Here is a 22,699-nt window from a genome sequence, read left to right on the forward strand (position 1 = left end):
GTCAGCAGGCTGAGGGAAATGACTGTTCTTCTCTTGTGAGGCCATATCTCAAGTACTGCATCCAGTCCTGTGCTCCCCAGTACTACAAAGACATTGGCATACTGCAGCAGTTCCAGCAGAGGAACCCCAGAATAGTGGTCCAGAGAACATGACATAGGAAGAGAGGCTGAGAGAACTGGTTTACTCTGCTGGGAGGAGAGAAGCATAAGGGGAGATCTTAATGCTGGCTTCAACAACGTATTGAGAAGGACTGGAAAAGAGGGAGTCAACTCTTCTCAGAGGTGCACAGTGGTAGTTTAAGAGGTAAAGGGCACAAGCTGTGACATGGGAAGTTCCAGGCAGATGTAAGGAAAAAGATTCTCCCTGTGAGGGTGGTCAAACACTGGAGCAGCTTGCCCAGAGAAGCTGTGGAATCTCCATCCCTGGAGATATTCAACACTCACCTGGACACGGCCTTGAACAATCTGATCTAAGTGGACCTGCTTTGAGCAGGGGACTGGACTATGTAGTCCCCAGATGTCCACTTGAACCTATATTACTATATGGTTCTACAATTCTGTATTTAGTTTCCATGTTGAATATTAGAAGCATGGAAAAAAGTAAGTGAAAAATAGTTGTTCTGTATCACAGACCTGTTCAACAAAATGGATCTACTTTCTAATGAAAAATTAGCTTCTGTTATTTTACCAGGTTGTTGGGATTTTTGAATGTAATGTTTGTTACAGTTAAGTCAGGTTATATTTTAGAATGACATTTATGAAATAAAATTCAGATTCTTAATTTTAATTAATTCTTCTTAATTTTCTGAAATACTCTTTAAATTGCAAAATGAAGATTACTGGAAAAAAAACTTGTTTATTTATTTATTATTATTTAATATCCTCCTCAGATTGTATTCTCAGACTGAAATACATCAATAACAACATTAAAACCTCTTAAGCCATCATGACGTCAAGGTAACAGGTATCTGCCATTCTTAATGCAAGTGCACCTCTGAGTGGGATGAGAGACTTCATTGCTGTGTTCCTTAGATTTTTGTTGGTGGCAGAACAAAAAATACAAGTTTGGAATTCAGATTCTGTTTCAAACATGCTGTTCACATCTGAATTGACACATTTCTTTTATTTGAAGTTCTCTAAATAAGAAATTCAGTCTGTGGCAGGCACTTGAAATGGAAATTTTTTGAGACTAAATAAAAAGAAGTTACCAAATTTATATGCATCAGAAAATGGATTACTGAAATGGGAAGTTTTAGGCACAAAAATAATTAATAATGCTATTACCTACACTTGTAATACCACTCCTTCTGTTTTCCTCAAGACATTCCAGGTCACCTCACTGCTCAGAGGATAAAGAATGTTTTAAGGTTTCAAGCTTACTCCATCTAAACCACTAAAGCCATTTGATTAAATGCATGCTAAGCACCATTCAGCAAGAATGAAAGATGTCTACAACACTTCTTAGAAAAGAGCTGATATGAGTCCAATATATAAGACTCAGTTAAATTTTTGGAGTTAAATTGCACAACAGGCAAGGACAAAACAGAAGAGGACTGGAAGAAATGGTAAAGGTCTAAAGAAGTATCAGCAAGGTTTAGTAAATGTATTTCGTAACTGAACATGGCAAAGGGTTCCTTCTGTTTCAAAATGCAGTATACTATGCAATACTTTTTACGACACTCTGAACAAGTTGTTCCAGAGACTCAGGAAACTAATATTCAGCTTATCAAGAAGTTTTATTAACCAGCTAGTAGATGGCATAGTACTTCAGACTTGAACACACATAATTTTGTAGCATACTGCCATATGCATAGCCAAGAACAATAAACAAACATATTAAAGCCCAAATGTTAATATGCTAGTGATTGCAATATGTAGAGTCCAATCCAAATTTTAGTGGAAGTTATTTCGTTGACTGTCACAGGCATGGATCATATAATTCTTGCACCATAGCAATGCTCAGAAGAGTTCATGATTCATTTGGCCAAATATTATTCTTTGTGATGTTTCTAAATAGCTGACTGGTTAGTCTGATCAAAAATATCTGAGAAAGGAAAAAAGGTGAGTTAAAAACAACGGAGTAAGTGTTGATACTCACTCAGTATATCAACAACACAGAAGGATATAAAGGAGAACTATCACAACATGTGCCTGCAGACACAAGCTGAATTCTCTGCTCTGCCACAGGCTTGCTGTGTGACCTCCAGCAAGTCACTTGGGCCCATATCCATGGAAGTATCTTGAAACTGATTTCAAGTGGCACCTAATTCAGTCAAGTGTTAAGTATTTCAGTGCCCTATGAATCCTGGTCTTAACCTCTTGAAGGGGATAACAGCTCTCTCCCACCTGACAAGAAGGTGTCAATGATAGTACATTGAAGACCATGAGACACTCATGTACTGTGCTAATGAGGATTAGGTGAGTATGAATAAGAAACATTTTCACTACTGAACTGCCCACTCCATAGCCGGAATGCTTTTACTACATAACACTATGGGTAGGTACTACATATGGAAGAGGTAAAATATATCATACTTTTAATTCTCCGAGTAAAAATGAACTCATCTCATTTTCAACATCATGATTTTAGATATTATCAAGAATCTTTCTGCCTGCTTGATGGTATGCAAACTTCAGAGTGTCTGTGGAGTGAACGATCAATTCTTGTTGCCATTATTCATATGATTTTTTTTTTTTAATTGAAAGCTTTATTCCTTTTTACCCAATATTTTTTTCCCATAGATATGTGGGGGGGGATCATTTTCATTATTTTGTATTGTTTGATTTAGCATATTCATGGACTAGGTTCTGTGCAAATAGAGGACAAAAGAGGTCTTTTGCTCCATAGCGTTTACATTCCTTTTAACTGCTTCTTGTCCTTGCAATGCTGTTTGCTTTCACAGGACCGGTCGAACATTTCATTCAACAAACTTTGGAAACCAACGTTTGTGATGGTGCTTGACTATATGGGAGTTTGTTGGTAAACACTGCTTGATCTTACTTCTAATTAAAATTGATGGAAAGCTTTACAAAATTTTGGAGAGCATGCCAAAGCCTAATGGTACTGAATTGATTTTTTACCACCAGCAGAATATCAATATTTTGTGATTTTTTGCTTAAAAGTACTCTTACCTGTGTAATTAGCAGGCTGACAGTAATTGCAGTTAAGATCAAAACATTGTTTTCAAACCAAGTATTTAAATATTCTTCACATCCCTAAGCAAGTACAGATGAACAGATTTCAAGAAAAATAATTTCAACTTTTGAATTCATATTGCATCTTTATAAGAATATACTTTTAAAATTTATAGAATAGAACTTTCTGCATGTTATGATGGGTTCTGATATTTACTTGCCAGAAACCAAATACATCAATAATGCAGAAAGTTAGCTATAACATTCTAAAAATTATCTGAACTAAACAGATTGTTCTTAAGTAAATCCAGTATTTTTGTATGGAAATGTTCCAGTTAAGTAAATCTGATACTTTTGCATGGAAATGTTCCAGATAAGTAAATCTGATATTTTTGCATGGAAATGTTCCAGAGCTTGTGACTTAATCAAAAGGGAATTTGCTTTTGTATAACTGAGAGACTACCTTACAAGTAAATGCTTGAAACAATATTTTTACTGATCCTCATACATTATGCATCCTGAAATGGACGTACATATTTTCCACATTACAGTCTATTCTTATTATATTGCTTTTTAAAATAAATGATAAATTACTAGATAGCTTAAAATAGCTATAAATATAATAAAACATATAAAGAAATGCTCTCTATATTTTGAAGTGATCTTTTAGTAGTGACAATGGTTTCTAGAAACTGAGAACAATTCAAAACTGACGAGTGAAGGAAGACAATACCAGATGCTATTTGACAACATCCTTTCTATTATTTACTGTCCTGCATTGTCAAGAAACAACCTTTGGCCATTGAATTTTTGTTCTCGTTGGATAGTCCTATTAACACTGGAGGATTTATAGAAAAGCATAATATGTATTGCTTTGCTCCAGTTTTCTATTATCAGGTGATGATATCTGATGGTCCTATGCAAACTGGTCCCTTGACATTAAGACATGTAAATGCTATGGTCTTGGGAAACACATCTCATATATCAATGTCTTGCTCATTCCTCTTATCCTGTGAAGTATCGAAGATGCTATGGAAACACAGAATACAAACAGGTGGAGATGTTGCTGACATTCTGTAAGTAATGAATAGTAACTACTAGTGGAAAATGGACCATATAGTTTTTATATACTGTCACTTTCCATTGTCATCGTTGATTTGCACAGCATGGATTTTTGAATGTCAAGATTCTTACTACTTCTTAAACCACTACTAAATGTCCCTGTGTTATTGATTTGTGATACTCACGACTTCTGTTTTCTTGAAATAATATCCTTAATTTAGAACTGCCTACATGACTGACACCTAACAAGTAAAAGGTCACTTCAGAGTGATCAAAGACAAAACAATGAATACTATTAATCCTTTGCATTTGTAAGCCAAGTCTTGGCAGAAAACACATTTTGTGTATTTTTTCCAAAGACAATTGAGTAGCAAAAGTTACATTCTTCAAGACATTTTTTTTATTTCTTACCATACTGTATGTTGAATCCCTTGGGACATCACAAAACCACTTCTTCAGACTAGATTTTATGCATGAACATGGGATCTGAGTACTATTATTTTCCTTGTTTTTATTCCTTTCCCACTGTGTGACATTGTATCTTCCACAGCATTCCATCTAGAATAGAAATCCTGTAACTTGTAACTCCAACACCTATAAAGACTGACACATAGAGGAATTTCCACCCCAACCAATAGTGCTAGCTATTTTATTTAGTTGATTAAATTAGCTAGATAGCTTCCCTCTGTATTCAGTAGACAGAGGTTTCTGCAGGGGAAGTTTCACCTTTGTGTATATATAATTTCCCATGATATGCACTGGATAGTATAGGTTTAAAAAGGATATGATATTAAAATATACTTGTGAAAGGAAATTTCTTTTAGATTCTAAATTATTCTAGAACACATGTAAATACAAAAAAAAAAAATTACAAACCCAAATTGAAGTAAAACATTTTGACTCTCCCTTTTAACCTTTCAAAGTAAATTCAGTGTAGAAATTGTGTGTAAGCAGTGAGCTCTATTAAGGCCGTGCTCACTGAAGCACAACAAAAAGAAGAAAGAAAACAATACAGTATTGGAAACAACATAATGAATGTGGTTTCATAATGAATGCAGTATATGGGGACAGATTTTATAAAAAATATTTTAATAAATGAAATTAAGAATATAGACACTGTTTTACTCTGATCTAGGAACTTAAATCAGATTTTGAAAACTTTTTTTAGTTATTCCTTTGTCACTTCTAATGTATTTGCAAAAATTCTCTGTTCTTAGCAAGAGATCTTTAGAAAGCCTCCCTATGCCAACTTATGTTTTAGCAGCACTTGATCTGTGACCACACAGCTCAAACTCAAAGCACAAAGCAAATACCACACCCTGTTCAAATGGATTGTCAGCTAGCTCTTCCCAATAATCTATTTCAATACCAGTAACACAAAACCAAACCAAGCCATCAAACAGCTTGGAGAATGGAATTCTTGTCATGTAGGAAATTCAAGCAGTTTTTCATTCTGAATCAGGATGAAACTTCAGAAATGGTTGGTTTTGGTGTTGGGGGTTTTTTTGTTTGTTTTGTGGGATGAAAAGTCTGCTATATTTTGGCTTAGAGATGCTAAACAAAAGCATCTCATTTGGGTGTTTTGAAGAGCCAATCCAAAATATATCGCTTCTAAATTTTGAAAAAATGAGATAACCTAGCCAAAACAGCCCAAACATTCAATTTCAACAACCCTGTAAGTTCAGCTAAAAACATCACCAGCTTTAAGCAGTACATTAAATTTTACCATGAATATATAAAAATCTCTAATACTATTCATGATCTTAGGCTTTTTATTTTTCTCATGGCAGATGCTGATGATATTGTAAGGAGCTGGAAGCATGTAACACAAGACTTGGGAATGGCAACTTTCATTCATAAGTGTGATGACAGTTCACCTTGGCAGATTTAATATTGTTTTATCTGGTTTAGGTACCAACAGCAAAATATCCACAGAACTTTGAAATACGCCACAATTTAAACATTGCCACCAGAGTAGGTGGTGGGTAGGTAACTTTGCTGAAATCCATGCTCCCACAACAGTTCAATGAAACTGAGCTCAAGTAGACCAGCACATAGTCTGGCCGCACCATTGACATAATGAGGTCACCATTAATCACTAGAGAAATCATGAATGCAATGAGAGAAGACTGCATTTTCAAAGAACAGATTTTAAATATACATTACAAATTCATTTGTAATCTGGAGCCTAGACATATATGCTTTATGAGTTATCTGGAATCATAAATTATCTTCAACATTTGTCAAGAACTATAGAATTCACCTCTGCAAAAAGTCATACTAAGGGACTCACAGCTGGTCTACAAAAACATATTAAACCATATTAAAATGTTAAGTTGTAGTGTTTGTAATTGAATGCTCATGACGCAGAATTAATTTGAAGGGCTACTGGTCAAAAACATTTCTAACAAGTTCCAAAATAATTGATCCCATACAAACACTTTAAAGGACTTTTGTGAAAAAGGAAACAAATTACATGCTGCCAGGCCACAAAAATTATTATGATTAATAATTAAATATGTGTGATGAAAGTATTGATTTTCAAGCTCATTTGAGGCTTTAAGCATTATTTCTGAGACAGTCTCAGTGCAATACCTATCCAAATGCTCTCACAGTAGGAGCTCTGCTTTGACCTCATAGCATCTCTGCTTGTCCATGCAGAGAAACTGTCCATGTCAGTCTTGAGACATAAGCAGACCAAGTGTTTCATGATATCTAACACTGTCAAGATATTAGGACATCCATTGTTTTTCTCAGCTGCAGTAAACTTCAGTGACCAGAACTGTCTGCTCCTACATACACGGACAAGTCCTTCAAAAGCCTAATCTCATCCATAATAATCCATATAACAGCAAGGAATCTGCCCATCCACATCATACATTAGCAGCGGATCTTGAAAAAAAAAAAATAAAAAAATCCTTTACTAAAGGAGTTGTTTTTTTAAACTAAGTTCTGATTGGTATAAATGTTTTTTGATGCAGTATTTTTGGTGGTGATATTTTGTGTCGTTTTTTTCTTACATTGCGCTGCACAGCATTCAGAATGTTCCACACAGGTTCCTGCTCAGTCAGACTCTCATTCCCGTATTCAGAAATAACTTCATCAATTCTGTTGTTCCATTGGTTGTGGACCTGTTCATAAATATTTACAGCATTTGGTATATGCATATTGGTAAGAGTGTGGATGGATAGTTCAATTCTTGATCTTCTATTGATATTCAGGTTTCTTCATGGGTTACTTACAAGCAGCAGCATTTACCAAATACAATTTAAGACATGTCACAGCCTTTGCACTAAAGGGAACGTTGAAAGCAGAAGGGGAAGATAAATGAAGTCAGCCAAATCATACACATAGCACAGGCAGACACAAGGTGATTAGTTCAACTGGAGCCAGAAGAGCCAGGGAACGTAGTTTAGATGCACCTGATCTGTAATGAAATACTAAATCCTGCCTCTCATTTTTAATAATGACAGCACCATATAGTAATAAGCATAAAATCAAAGTTGATTCTACACCTAACGTGATACAAACTTGTGTGAGCACCATACAGTCTGGCTGGGACATGTATTGCTTTGGGCTAGGGGAACTAGCAGCTCATGTTGGCCCTAGATTAGGCATCTTTGCAGAGACTGTTAAATAAACTTCAACAGTAATTGAAGTGGACAAGCTGATCACAGACACTGTGATTATAGAGAATGTAGCAGGGAATACATGCAGAGGAGAACTCCTAGGCCACTGAAAAGTTTCATTACAAAACAAGAAAAAAATGAGGCTTCTCCAACTCATTCCCCTTGCTACAGCCATCCTAAAAACAAAATTCAAATGCGTGCACAATGAATGATGAAGTTACCATCATTTATTACACTTCAGCAACACTTAAGGTTGAGATCAAGTGCAATTACAGTTGATATAAAATAAATTTAACTGCAATCTTTCAACCAATTTTTCTAGCACAAATAGCTGACTCCAGAATGCATCGTTCCTGACAGTTCAAATCTTTCAATATGTAATATGTTTCATATAAAACAGGGAGGACTCCACCATTATAAATTACCATTTCACGAAGAAATCTTGATGATACAGATTCACTTTGATGGTGTAAAATTAATTTATTTGTGCTGCCTGAATAGCAGCAGGATTTGGAGAACTGTATGAACCTTTTGAGACCCATGTCATGGGAGGTTTTCTCAAAGCATAGATTTTGGAATTATGGAATAGGGAAGTGATCGGACCAGTACGGATTCAGTACAGATTACATTCCATGTAATACTGTGAGGAGTGTTTAAGCTATTGGAGTTGCTACATGTAGAAAAATAAGTGAATGAATAAAGCTTCAAAGCAGTACAGTTACTAGTGACAACAGCTATGTTGGTATTTATTGTTTCTTCCTGTCATTAAAAGATACATATTCCTTATATTAGATCTCTACTTGGATCTAAAATATAGGCTCAAACAATAAAATTAGTAATTCATTAGTATATTTTGCATGCCATGATACCAATGACATCTGCTATGAATTGCACAGCAGACTACTGTTATCACATTGCTAGCAGACACATGTTAGCATCTAATGCTTTCTCCTATCTCTGCTGGTATCCAGGAAAGAGGGACTTTCTGGGACCCTAAAAAGGGATAAAGCTGTCCCTTACACTGTTGATTCCACATACCTGAACAAGAAGGGTATGTTTTGTCGCAGAGGAGAAACTGAAAACGTATTTCCATGCACTCCTCTTTACAAATATTGAACCACGCTGAATTCCTCAAATTAAGTTTTCCACATCTTCTGCTATGCCTGATCAACATGTGGAATACTCAAGTTCAAACAAACAGTGATATAGCACACAGTGAGAACTGACTATTAGAATTTTCTAATTAATTGTAAGAATCTGTTTTGAAATTATCAGCAGTCTCACATAATTTATTTACGTACCTCTTCTTTCTTCATGAATATCAGCACCAATATTGCCATCTGGGTAACAAACACCATGATTTGAAAACTCATATACTGGAAAAAACAACCCCAATTATGTATAAACATACTATTGAACAACCTCATGTATAATCCTTCATGACTATTATTTAGAGTCATTCCAAGAAAAGTATGAAATATTTTTTTCCTAAAAACCCTCAGAAAGTGACATCATAGTTTAAAAGGCAGGCTTCAGGCAAAGCACAACTCACTGGGTTTTTTTGTTTAAAGACAAAGCCATAACTTTCTTGGAAGTGAAGAACAAAAGCTGTTGTTAAGCAGCTGTTCTCCACTGAAGAAAACTCTTATTTCATTATTTTCTGTTTGAATTATCACGGTACCTAAGTCTCACACCTAGTCAAGAACTCCTTTGACCTATAAGACACACAAATAAAACAAAAGGATAGTTAATTTTGTTCATTTTCAGTGAGACCAAATTTTCACTTGTAGTATCTAGATATTGTGATAACAGATACTTCCATGGAAGTTGGAAATGAGACACTTCTTTCTCTTTCATCATCTACTAAATTGTGAGGCAAACGCTACATGCCTAGGGCGGTAACAGGAAGGAAGAAGGAACAAGACTCCTGGTTATAGCACCTGGGCTCCTCTCACTGCTGTGCCAACTGATCTTTGTAGTGCTAAACAAATGAATCAGTAGAACAGTTTCTGCTTCGGCCTTCACATAGTCTAAACCAGATCACTCAAAAAAGTTGACAACAAACAAAGGACAAAGGGAAAAACCGTAATCAAAGATATCATAAGAATGTATAGTTAGACTGTAATTTTTCAGAAATAAAAGTGTTCTTCCCTTAAAACCCAAGAATTATACATAAATATGGAGGATCCAAGTAGGTCTACATGAGTAACAGCTTTTTAATCACAGTCTCCATTTTGATATTGTAGCCATACTGTAGATACCTGTGCCTTCAACCTGCAATATTTTGGGGCAGTCTTTTCTTCATTTCTGCATCACATACCAAGCATGTGAGAACATACTGAGAGATAGTTACTTTGCATAGTTTCAATACTAAAATAATTTTTAAACCTCTAAGTTAATAAATACAGTGGTTAAAATATTTTCTGGTTAAAATATTTTCTGCATCAAACTGCAAGTGTTTTGTCATTGAAAACATTCATGCAGTGATACAGAATGATCTTCAGTTTTGTTCAGATTTCATTTGAGCCAGGACTTTATCTAACTATATCTTTCTATCAGCAGATTTGTTAAGCACTGTATGTGGAAATCTCAACATCAAGACAGGATCACAGTTTTCATGCACGCAAAACTTCCTTTCATTTTATGAGAAAGTTGGAGTCTGATTTACACTTACTGTAACTAGCAGACATTTGATTTCCATAACACTTCCAAGGAATCCCATGGCTGATGTCATAGTAATAACAGATCCAATTCCAAGTAATATACAAGAAATATATGCCACTGGTTGGTTCTCGCCTGAAGAAACTGTAACACAGTGCATTCATACTGTCACTTCTCTTTTTTTTTTTTTTTTTTTGAGACTTCCACTTACAAAATTTATTCCAGAAAAACAATTAAATCTTTGGAATGTCATTATTGAAAGGACAGAAATAGTAGAATGATAATAGGGTATTACTATTACTATTATTATTATTAATGCTATCTACAGTCACAGAAAGAAAAAGATATATTTTCATAAATTCAAAGGATGGTAACAACATATGAGATGTAAACAGAACACAACTCAGCTGAACAATGTGAACCACTCACAATGAAATCAAAGAACAATTAGAAGTTTACAGATTTTTTCTGTTTGCCAAAAATTAGTAGCACATGTACAAATCCTATGTGGACATAGATATAGTTCTCACTAAATCCAGACTCAGATTCAATGCTATCCTCCCTCTTTGTGACTGGCCACTTTTCCCTTTCCACTTTAACCATTTTTGCATAAACATGGAACATAGCAGGGGTTTTCATTACTTCCATCTAAAATGCTTCATCCCAGAATTGCTGTATTGGATGGTTCCCACCCCACCAGTTGGAAACTGATGCTCCTTGGCATAGTGAAGGCAGACAACTCTTTAAGAGCACAGCAGTTGTTAGGTGACTGTTTTGGTTTAACACGGCAGGCAGCTAAAACAACCACACAACTGTTCACTCACCTCCCCCTACAGTGGGATGGGGGAGAGAATCGAAAAGAAAAAGGTAAAACTTGTGAGTTGAGATAAAGACAGTTTAATAGGACAGAAAAGGAAGATGATGATGGTGATGATGATGATAATAATAATAAGAATATACAAAACAAGTGATGCGCAGTACTATTTCTCACCACCCGGAACCAATGCTCAGCTAGTTCCTGAGCCATGCGGCCCCCTCAGTTATATACTGAGCATGACATCATATGGTATGGAATATCCCTTTGGCCAGTTTGGGTCAGCTGTCCTGGCTGTGCCCACGCCCAGCTTCTTGGGCACCCCCTGCCTTCTTTTGGCAGGCCAGCATGAGAAGCTATGAGAAGTATGAAAAGTCCTTGACTGCTTGGCAACAATTAAAATATTAGTGTGGTATCAACATTATTTTCATCCTAAATCCAGAACACAGCACTATACCAGCTGCTAGGAAGAAAAATAACTCTATCCCAGCTGAAAGCAGGACAGTGACCCAAAACTTACTTCTCTGTGAAATGATTTGATAGACATTCTGGAAAAAAGGAATATCCATATGGCGAAGCCCAAGCCCCAACTTGTGTTCATTCCACCCAAATATCCACTGAAAGTCAAATGTAGTCTGGTAAATTATATGAAGGAAAGATCAATAGAGCTGATTTATATTTCAGTGATTCATCTATAAGTCGTACACCAAGAGAAATAAATAGTATAAATTATAATCATATATAAATTGTAGATATACTGATACATATTTTCCCCTATTTTTATAATCATACTCTCTCTCTAATGATGGAAAATATACACAACAGAAAAAAATAACCTATACATTTCAATCCAATACTGCCACCTTGTGAAAAAATACTCTATTACTCTTTCTGTTGTTTTATCCTGCAATCATTTGAAATAAAAGAAAAATTCTATTTATACTCACATAACACACTGAATAAATTGTTTCTGTCAAATAAAAGCCACAGGCCAAATGTTAAAAGCATAAGACCCAGAGCCTGAAAAAAAGGATTATTGTTTTAATTCAAAACATTTTTAAAAAATTAATTGAAGCTGCTACATAAGAAAAATAAAACAGAATTTTTACCAAGAAAATTCCATTGAAGACATTTAAGTAGTACTTCTGTATTAGTATTTTATCTCGTATCTTCATTCTTCTTTTTTTCAGTTTTGAATCACAGCTGAAAATATAATCATATATTCATTTCAATATGAAACAGATATAGCTAAGCCTATCAATTACAGTGGGATTTATTTGTTTCAGATAACGTTTTATAAATTTAAACAGTTACCTGATACATTGAACAAAAAAATAGTAGCAACAGTAGAAGTATCAAGATGGTCTCTGGTCTCAATGGCCTCTAATGTTATATTGTATGTATGAATTCCTTTTTTAAGCTTTTTTTTTCCTTATCTACTAAAGACATTTGGAGGCAGCATATATGTAGGAAGATTTATATTTCAGAGATGGCAAGAGTTACATAGCCTGGCATACACTTGTCCTTATATTCTTTGACACACTTAGTAAACTAATTATTAAGGATACCAAGCTGAAATGAAGAGGGAGAACCATAGTAAAGATATAAGCCTTCCTTTGTCTACATGACCTGATTCAATTTTTGTTGAAAACAGCAGATACAGCCTAACAATTTCATTGCAATCCAGCACATAGTTCTAGCAAAGCCATGAAAGCTGTCAAACGGTGCTACCAACTGTCTTGTAATAAACTCCGGAGCACACTTTACACTTTTGAAGTGAATCTCCCAGTCACTCCCACTTACTTTTTTCCTCTGTTTTTGTTGTGGAATGTAACAGGATGTGAAAAGTTGAATTCCTTTCAAATGAAACTAAATCAAGAAATGGACTTCATCTGTCATTAATAGCAAGTGGGTGCTTGGTCAATGGAAGAGCAAGCAGAGACCCTGCCCATAGCAACTGCCCCTGAAAATACATGTAAACCTGAATACCAACTGTATCATCCTTGCAAACGCTTGCAAATGTCAACCGGAACGCAGTGGGGTCACACGGGCATTCATATCTTGAGTGTAGTTTAGCATGTTTCAGCAGGAAAGACCCCGAGCACTGGGGTCTCTGGTTCAGGACTTCTTTTTTTATTTATCATTACTATTACTATAATTATTGTATGCCCTATCTTCTGGGCCTATCAAGATTTTTGCACAGAGAGTGAAACGCATACATTTGTCCCCCACTTCATGTTCCCTTTCACCCATCTTGCCTCTTTCTGTAAACATACTCTGGCATTTTCATCTGCCTGGCTTCATGGTACAAGCTGAGAGGCATCCAAGAGCAGCAGTGTTAGAAGATGGTTTCAGCAACAGCAGCCGACTGCCGTTGTTGTACACCTCTCGTGTAAAGCAGGCAGGCACAGACGCATGAACATAACCACCATGAGCATACTTTTCAGAAAGTATTTCCTAATGCAAAGGGATTTGTTTGAAATGAATTGCTCATCTTCTGTCAGAATTACTAAAGATTGATTACAGTAAGAAGTTATGTCTTCTGTTATTTATAAAGCAGAAAAAAAAATGACAAAGATGAAGCTTCTGCGGTCAAAAAATATCTTGCATTAACAGCTTATTTTGTGTACAAAACATATGTTAGGTATGTATCAAATTTGTTGACGAGACGAAAAGATTCAGCAAACACAAGTTTTGCCTGCCCTGTCAAGATCCCCATAGCCTGCATTACACAACTTCTGTTGCTGAATCACAGAATGAAGAAAGCTCTAAGTTTGTCAAACTAGCTTCACAGTGGATTTGGGTCTGTAATGCACCATGTAAATTTATGGACTGTATTACATAACTGGTTTTGCACTTTCCCTGAAGAAGATCCACTACTTTTAAGAGAAATTAAACTTCATTAGAATTTTCAAAACCAGAATGTATTAAAGCATTGGTGCGATGCACTGCTCTAGTAAAAAACCCTAAATGGCTACATATTTCACTTGAAAACTGGTAACTGCAATAGTTCTGTTGTAATAACTATGCAGTTTCAATGCTTTATTTTGAGCCATTTTAATAACAATTTAGTTTATCTTATCTGAAAAACAGAAATATTATCTTTATAAGACATACATTTTACATTACATTATTACTGCACAAGAAAATCCTTACCAGCTCTGAATATTTCCGTCCTACCTTAAAGAGCACAGTCTCACAATGATACGTTTCTTCCTGAAGTCCAACTTAACCACATCCTTACAACAGAGAAGTTTCCTTCTGTTGATTGGCCCTGACTTCCTGGTTACAGGCAACAGGCCCACAGAGACGTCTTTTTTATTGGCAAAGCTGTTTGCTAAATGCATGACACAGTGTCCATGGTCTTCAGTCACCATGATCACAATGTAACTCGCATTACAAAACAAGTATCGAGTACACATTCAACTCAGCGCTTGAAGACTCGACCACATTGAAAGGTTCCCTGGTTACATGATTCCGTAAAGTGTAAGGCATCACAATGTGGATTTCAAATTGATGTGTTTCCATTGTTTTAAGATTTAAATGTCTTACTCATCCATAGCGCTGGTGAGAAAATGGTAAACGGTTGCCCTTGAATCCAGTATTTTGTGGTTAACATCCATGTCTTTCAGAAAGGCACTCAGTTTATTTTAAAGATGGTAGATGGGAAAAACCCCTACTGTCCTTGGCAGATCCTTCCCATTGCTCACAACAGTGCTCATTTTCCATGTAAAAACTTTTACCTTTCAGCTCTTAGTTGTCCGCTATACCTATCTTTGCACCTTGGTATTCCTAACCAGACTTTAGGGACAGATGCGTTGTCTATAAATACTGTTACACACTAAAATTATATTGTCTGCACCCTCCCTGCCCCGTATCATGTTTACTACACTGAATTGCGTGGAGTCTTTAATTCTCTGACTGGACATTTTCTCCAGCTCTCGAATAATTTGCATGTGCCTTTCTTTGACTTTTTATTATTATTTTTGGAATGATTATTTTTGTCCCCTGCCCACGGCGGAGCTGCAGGCCCCCCTGTCCCCCTGGGGCCTGGCCAGGCTAACCTCCCCGGGCCCAGCCTGCCCGGCGCCCTGCCACCGCCCCCGGACACCAGCTGTCCGCCGGCCTTTCCGAGCCGCGACTGGGCCCCGACGTGTGAAGGCCACAGGGCTGTTTGTCTGGCGGGTTTGCATTTTTCATGCCTCTGGAGTTCTCCTGGCAAACAGGGCACAAACCCACAGTATTTTAATACACCTTTACTATACTTTGTCTTTGGTCTGCTTTTACTTTTTTTTTTCTTTCGACTAATTGCTGATTCCAATCTACGCGGAACAGTAAATTCCAGTCCATTACTTAAAATAATTAAAAACGACAAAAAAAACAAGCAAAGTGTTTCGTCCTACGCTGACGACGGCAACGCAGCGACCTTCCGAGGTGCGCCGCCACTCCCCCCCCCCGGCGCGAAAGGCCCGCTCCTCGTCAAGTTTGGAACCTCCCGCTTGCCTTCCGAGCCGCTGCTTCCCGTTGCCGTGGTGACACTCCCGGTTCAGCAGCTGGGTGGCGGGGCTCTCGTCGTCCCCGCGGAGGACCTAACCGGGGGCGGTTGGGGGCTGCGGCGTTTCAGGGCGGAGGGGCGGCGGTCTCCGGAGGCGGCCAGGAAGGTGGGGACTCCGGTAGGAGCTTGGCTGAACGAGAAGTGAGTAGCTACAGGGAATGGATCGCGGAGACTGGAAGGTAATGGGTGCCTTGAGCGGCGGACTACTGCTCCCAGAATGCAAAGGGGCGGATCCGCGGTGGGCGGGCAGCCTTCCCGCCGCGATGCCTTCTGGGAGTTGTAGTTTCTCTCAGCGAGGAACTGCTTCGCGCCTTCACGGCTGACATGAGCTCGGCGTGTCCCTTCTCCTGCTCCGGGAGCCGGCGAGGGACGAGGAAGTGCTCGCTGCCTCTGATGGAGCGGGTCTGGGCTGCCTCCCCTGTCCCCTAATTGGGGCTAGGGGTGAGGAGAGGGGTGCGTGTTCTGGAGGGAGGGGGGGAACGGCAAGGGATCCCTTCCCCTCCTGCCTGGATCGATCTACAAGTCTACTTCTGTGGGTTAGGCCATTTCTCACTGTTTTCTCTGTATCATTACAACTTCATCGAGTGCTTTCTGGATTCTTAGTCTTATTTTGTAATTGTTAATATGTATTTATATGTATTTATTGTTTGAAGCTTTTTTTTTTTTTTTTTTTTTTGGTCAGCTATTAGGGCTGGAAAAACCCCTTGTGGGGCTTAGGTCATAACACTGATACTGTCCATAAGGAGTAGAGAGCAGGCAGAGGTTTTTAATATTCAAATTTGGTAACACTTGAAAAATTTAGATGGGTAGACTGAGGGGGGATTCTCTTCTCATAAACTAATGTTTTTCATATTTTTTGCTTGTTGGTATTGATAGAGGGAACTAACACATAAGGGAAATAGCAGGACCATTAACTAGCTTAAGCCACATATCTAGTAATCTTAACCCTTACGTAAGATGTTTTAACAAGAACTAGCGTAAGGAAGGGTCAAGATGACCCTTCGCTCTGCTTGCATTTTTGTAACCAATCACAAGATAAGGAGGTAGTAAATCAGAATGGAATGAACACGGAGGATTCTCTGCTAATTAGGAACCGGTCTGAGTAAGTTTTGTGGTGAAGGTGAAAAATGCACAGTGAGGAAGACATACGGCCTTCATCCCTAAGACCCCAGCCCACGACCACCAAGAGGCACTGCATGTGCGCAGCTGAGAGGAGTTAAAGGCGGAGACAATGGAAATGAACTCATTGTAATAAGACTGCCTTTCCACGGACAGATCGTGAATATGTATAGGCGCTTTTTGAATATGTAACATTTTGTTGTATAAAATTCAAAGGGAATTGCCGCAAGGTGCGCACGATTTTGGTGGGATGACCCCCCGTACTGCCCAGCGCTGAATAAACATACCTACTTTACAACTTTCCCAGTTGTGGAGTCTGATTTTCCGCACATCAGTATGGAGTGAGGTGTTCAGAACACACTCCTGCTGTTCCTTTTCTTGTTTTAAGCCAACTGTTCAATCAATATATCTGAATAAACTTATGCTAAATGAGCACCCTCTTTATTTTGGTTCATGCAGTGCTGAAAATTAATATTTTCTTTGTGTGGCTTTGAAAGCAGATAAGACACTGTGGAAAGTAGAATGTCAGAAGATATTGAAGGAATTGAAAAAGAAATAGAAATTGAATTAAGCAGAATCAGTGTTTCTTCCTTTGAAGCAGATGATCTTGACACAGAAGTATCAGACGAAGCTTTGAGTGACAGTGACACAGTAAGTATTCAGTGGGCCAAACCTGCTTCTATTTCTGCTTGAAAGTAGTACGGGCATTGGAAAGCTGATCTGATGAGTGAACTTTTTCCTGACATACCTAACCTGAGGATTTCTTCTGAAGAGTAGTCTCAGTAGTATTGCTTCATGAAAAATGTAACCACCAGTGGTGACAAGACAATAAAAGAGATGAGTATCAGCATTCTGCTTAAGTGAGAAAATCAGACTCGTAGATAGTAATTTGTTTTAGAATTCTCTGGAGCCGGAAGATTTTATTAAAGCTAATGAGATAGGTTAAATCTGGATGAATAAGCCAATGATTCTTCATTTAAATCTGTATTTATATCTCTCAAGAAACTGTCTTATGTTTGGAGACTTCCTGATACTAATTTCATACAAATTGGTGCTTCAAGTCCTCTTTATTGGATGACTTCTTATTTTGGGGAAAAGATTTTCCTCTGAAACCCAATCAGTTATTTGGGTCCTTTTCAGTTATTTTAACCTTTCAGACTCATAGCAAAAGGATTGGTCTATAGGATATTAGGGTAGATGATGCTGGTCGTATGTGACCATAAATCGTATGTTTGATTTGACATGATGATAGGCAGAGGCATCCGTGATAATTATTTGTGCACTCACATGCTGAATGTCAGCAAAGTTTACCGCAATTTACATGTCTGAGAGAAGGCAATCCATTTTCCCAAATCCTTACAGTAAAAGCCAGTCTTTTGAATAAAAAAATATCTATGTAGTAAAGAAAGTTGCAGCATCTGATTTACATGCATACTTTAAACATTATTAAATTTAAAATTAATTTACTTTTTAAAGAGTCTGAACATTTTTAAGAAAAATGATCTTGTGTGTCATAAGTATTTGTTAATTTTTGTCTCAACCTTCTCCTTAATTTCTTGGTCCAACACAATTATAAAGAAAATGTTAACAGAAACATGTTTCTGAAGACAGTGGAAGATAAGTTACTAAAATGTGTTCCAATCAAAATTTAATTAGTATGTGATTAAAAAGGAGAGTTATTAATTGTTCTGTGGGTGATAAGACAACATGGAATTGGCAACAATTTTGGTATCAATTGCTACTGCATCTCCATCAGTGCTTTATAGGGGAAGTCAAAATGAGTCTTTATTCTTGCAGGTCAAGTATTTACCTCTGGTTGTGCCTGTGAGATGAAAATGTAGAATTTGTCAAATGTCTTGTTTTTCTAGATTTCAGATGACTTGCCAGAATCATTTCTCTCCTATTTAAACTTTATAAAGAGCAGAAATCAAGATGCTGAAAAGCTTATACTGCAAGACTTAGAAGATGAAGAAACTACAAGTAAGCGGGGATCACAGTTAAAATATTTATGCACCTGGTATTGCCAGTGGAAGTTAGACTAACAATCATCAGTAAAACAGTGCAAACTTTTAAGTAGAACAAGCAGTGAAACCTATTGCATCAGCTTCTGAACGCATGCTGTAAATCTGTAAGAATAAAACTATGCAATGCTGTCTTCTAGGATTAACATTTGAGTATGAATTGAATTTTTCTAAAAATTCATCTGATGCTAAACCATAGACCAAGGCAAGTTGCAGGATCATTCTCTGAAACAGGACCTGGGCCAGACCCTTCATGAGAATCTAAAATTAAGTCATTAGGAGCTGAAGTTAAGAGTACAGATACAATTGAACCACATAGATATATCTAAAGTCTGTCTTTAGAGATATCCAACCTAGCATTAAATAAACTGACCTTGTAATTGGGAACAATATTGCTGTGTGAGCTGTGTGACTGAAGCCAAGCTCATAGTTTATACGCCAGAGAGCTGGCATTGTCTGTTCCGTTCTATTTTTTTCACATCATCTTGGGTTTCACACTCATTCAGTGTAATGGTCTTTGTGAACAAAAGTTCAATATTATCTATACATTTTGATATTTGAGGAAGGTTTCCTTTTATCCTTTTGTTTGTAATGGACACTCTTTTTCATTATTTTTTTTAGTTTTTTGTCAATTTTTGACCTGATGATAGAATTTCTACGGTATTTTTGTACACAGAAAATGTTCTGCTGTGTTCTATGCTTTGCAAGTCTCTTTCATATTTGCTGTCACTGGATTCTTACAGTATCATTGTGTGTGTGTTCCAGTTACACATATTTGCTGCCTTTAATATAGATAAATGACTCCCATATATATATTTGAGTAAAACTGAGTGGGTAAGAGTTTTAAAGGAAAAAAAATTGCTTTATTTTAGTTTAAAGAAATATAGTAGCTAATCAGTATAGAGCAGAACTGAGTACTGGTAAGGGATTTTCTCTCTGTGTACTAAATTATATATTTATTTCTTCTTTAGGTAATGTTTATGGAGTAGTTTCTTGCCCTGCTTCAGATAATTTGGCAGAATTAGCTTCTGAATATAATGAAGATCCAGAACAATTTAAAAAAAGGGTATTCTCTATTTAAACAATATTTATAATGAACAAAATTCTATTAAGTAATCTAGGTAACTTATACTTTGTTGTCCTCCTAAGGAGACCTATACATGTGTTCAGTTTTTTTTTTCTGTCAGACTATCCATAAAGTATTAAGATGAGTTTGTATATGCTATTCTTTAGAACTGAGACATTGGGTGTAATACACTATAAGTTTTAAAATTTGGAATAAATTCTCTCCATCAGTAGTTGAGATGCTGAGCACAAAAATCAACAAAATTAAACAAAACTGAATAATCCTTTATTGTTAATTATTTGCAGAATATTATCTCAATAGTATGATAACACTATTAAACTTCTCTAATCGTATTCTTTTTATGACGATCAGGAGGATCTGCTACTATTAATCTTGCTGCCAATATATTCCATTATTTTATAGACAATGTAAACATAATAATGTCAAAGAGAAATCATAAGTTAGGACCCTAGGTTCTTTTATATTTTCGTAGGATTTGAATGAATAACTTGCTGAAGTTCTTAGAAAAAAATAAACCTGTATGTAATTTAATCACTTTTAATTTGTCACCTGGCTTTTATTAGTGAGCACTTTTGCAAACATGATTTTTTTTTTGTTCTCAGAAGACCATTGTTTAGAACAGCACAATTACTTTATGTGACTTCAACTGCATTACAAATATTAATATATGCCCCAAGCATCTGATGAATGGATGATAAATGAGCAGGAATAGATTACTTCTTGACAGTATAGAACAATGAAAGAAATACAGCAATTTTCATTCCCATGGCATTATTTTCAAACAGACTTCTTAAAAATTTACTCTGTAACTAGTTCTTCCCCTATGTGTATAAAAGTATTCATCCACAAATATAGTACTTAGTTCTACAGAAAGTAAAACAAATCCCAAATGCAAAACATTCACTTTTCAAGTCAAAATGTAAAATATATTAAAAAAACACATAGAAAGATTATGTATTTTGGGAATTACTCCAATATTTATTACTCTAGAAAACAATATTTTGATTACATATTTGCATTATTCAATGTCTAAGGATTCCAGTCAGTAGTAAGTTTTGTATTATTGTACTTGTCATATGATGGAAAGATTATCCTTGTTCTGGAAGATTTTTATAATGTTACGCTTTTAAATTTTGTTTCTTGTTTCTTAATGGCATATATAAGGTACTATTTGAAATTGAAAACGAAGGCTTGCAGATTGCTACATCACCTAGTTATAACAGTCAGTCCACCAGTGATGATGTGGTCACTGATGACCGTTTTGTTCCAGGTAAACAAATGCATTAGTCATTTGGTTGAGTTGATCTCTAGTATCATATCACTATTTCCTGCTTTTTTGTTTTCATGAGTATCATAACATTCTTTGTAAAGAACTACATGTTACAGTATGCAATAGATTTTGATACTTCATGAATTCCACATGAGCAAATGCTCGTGCTTCTATCTCATTTCAGGATAAAAAAATTATCCTAGTCTTTAATGTCTTGATAGAAATTTGTTTCAAAAAATACTACCCAAAAATTATTTAAATAATTATGAATACAAATGGAAGCCAGATTGGAGGCATTAAGTAGGTTGTGCTTTGGCCACAACTTCTATAATTTTTTTATAGTCACATTGGCTGTGAATATTTCCTTTTGCCATGGCCTTTGCATGTTTTGGGGTGGAGTGCATCAGTTATAAAACCCCTGCGGAGAGCCACAGAAGACAAAGCATAATCCTGAAATATACATTGGTAGAATAAGCATTATTGTAGCAGAGTCAGTAAGTGTGCATCAGGGTAATAAGATGTCTGATAGAAAAGGCTCACATTATAGTTCTGCTTTCCTTGGAGATATGTATGGCTGGCTGTATCAGCACAGAATCCTTTTCTTGTCAATACTTTAAGACTGTTTAATGTCCCCCAGTACTTATTAGGAAATTAAATAAAAGGTTTGCTTTGTTGATTACAACTTTGTAGCTGATGTTGAAATGAGCATAAGCCTTACTTATCGTGAGGTAGAAGAAAAGTGTAGACAAGAATTTGAGCGGTGGGAGAAGAGACAAAAGGAGCTTGAAGATGAGAAGAGGAAAAAGTGGAAAGCTGAGAGGGAAGCACAGGAAAAAAAAAATGAAGAGGAACACGCAAGAAGAGTGCAGCGTCTGGAGGAATTTGAGGCTGAAAGAATAAAGTTAGAGCTTCTTCATAAGGTAATTAATGATATTGAAGCCAATCTGTTCCCATCTAGACTATCTGAATTCAAGATCTAATGTGAAAAAGAGAGTACTATCCCAAATGGTATGACTGTCCTAAACTCTGTCTACTTGTGATAGCAAAGTGAGATGTAAGACATATTTATGTACAGTCCTTTGGGTTTTATGCATTTACTGCTTTGATCAACAGTAAATGAATTTGCTATGCTAAATGTTAAATTATTTTTTAGGCTCTGCCCTTACTAAGTTTTTATATTATGACACCAGCCAAAGTACCGGAAATGAGAGTTGTGCTAAATTACTCACAAATGAAAAATGGTCACTGTGCCTTAATAGAAAATACTTACTGACTTTAGACCTCCCACCCTAATTTTACAGTTAGATGAAGAATCACAGGTGAAGTAATCTGAACCAAAATCATTCC

General features: G+C 36.4%; 2 protein-coding genes across 8 annotated transcripts in view; one reads left to right on the forward strand and one right to left on the reverse strand.

The window, feature by feature from the left end:
- Positions 1-893: 893 nt before the first annotated feature.
- Positions 894-15,934, reverse strand: TSPAN19 (tetraspanin 19). 5 transcript variants are annotated; one of them, XM_075747998.1, is made up of 10 exons: positions 14,481-14,944; positions 13,104-13,263; positions 12,410-12,503; positions 12,248-12,320; positions 10,500-10,630; positions 9,127-9,201; positions 7,217-7,327; positions 4,608-4,754; positions 3,132-3,215; positions 895-2,043 (listed from the first exon to the last, which is right to left on the reverse strand). In XM_075747998.1, the coding sequence occupies exons 3-10, from the start codon at positions 12,473-12,475 to the stop codon at positions 1,969-1,971; spliced, it is 762 nt and encodes a 253-aa protein (XP_075604113.1). In that variant the 5' UTR covers positions 12,476-12,503; positions 13,104-13,263; positions 14,481-14,944; the 3' UTR covers positions 895-1,968. The 5 variants fall into 5 exon arrangements, with proteins under 5 accessions (XP_075604118.1, XP_075604113.1, XP_075604100.1 ...); XM_075747985.1 differs by having other exon boundaries at positions 14,457-14,944; XM_075747990.1 differs by lacking the exon at positions 14,481-14,944 and adding an exon at positions 15,804-15,934 and having other exon boundaries at positions 1,702-2,043.
- Positions 15,863-22,699, forward strand: part of LRRIQ1 (leucine rich repeats and IQ motif containing 1) — a 116,990-nt gene continuing 110,153 nt past the window's right edge. Inside the window, exons 1-6 of one of the 3 annotated variants that reach the window (XM_075747954.1) lie at positions 15,863-15,996; positions 17,472-17,625; positions 18,843-18,954; positions 19,967-20,061; positions 21,247-21,352; positions 22,043-22,272. In XM_075747954.1, the coding sequence (XP_075604069.1) occupies positions 17,497-17,625; positions 18,843-18,954; positions 19,967-20,061; positions 21,247-21,352; positions 22,043-22,272 (672 nt within the window). In that variant the 5' untranslated portion in view covers positions 15,863-15,996; positions 17,472-17,496. The remainder of the gene's footprint in view (positions 15,997-17,471; positions 17,626-18,842; positions 18,955-19,966; positions 20,062-21,246; positions 21,353-22,042; positions 22,273-22,699) is intronic. The other 2 variants (XM_075747964.1, XM_075747974.1) reach the window with 2 other exon arrangements.

This window comes from Balearica regulorum, chromosome 1, assembly GCF_011004875.1.
Source record: "Balearica regulorum gibbericeps isolate bBalReg1 chromosome 1, bBalReg1.pri, whole genome shotgun sequence".
In the NCBI taxonomy this organism is placed as follows: Eukaryota; Metazoa; Chordata; class Aves; order Gruiformes; family Gruidae; genus Balearica; species Balearica regulorum.

Excerpts from the sequence above, each read along its gene's own strand:
- TSPAN19 (XM_075747998.1), bottom strand. The coding sequence starts at position 12,475 with ATGAAGATACGAGATAAAATACTAATACAGAAGTACTACTTAAATGTC. Across the intron at positions 7,328-9,126 it reads TATTCATGAAGAAAGAAGAG|GTCCACAACCAATGGAACAA; the intron begins GTACGTAAATAA and ends ATTTATGAACAG. Across the intron at positions 2,044-3,131 it reads TCAGCCTGCTAATTACACAG|ATATTTTTGATCAGACTAAC; the intron begins GTAAGAGTACTT and ends TTCCTTTCTCAG.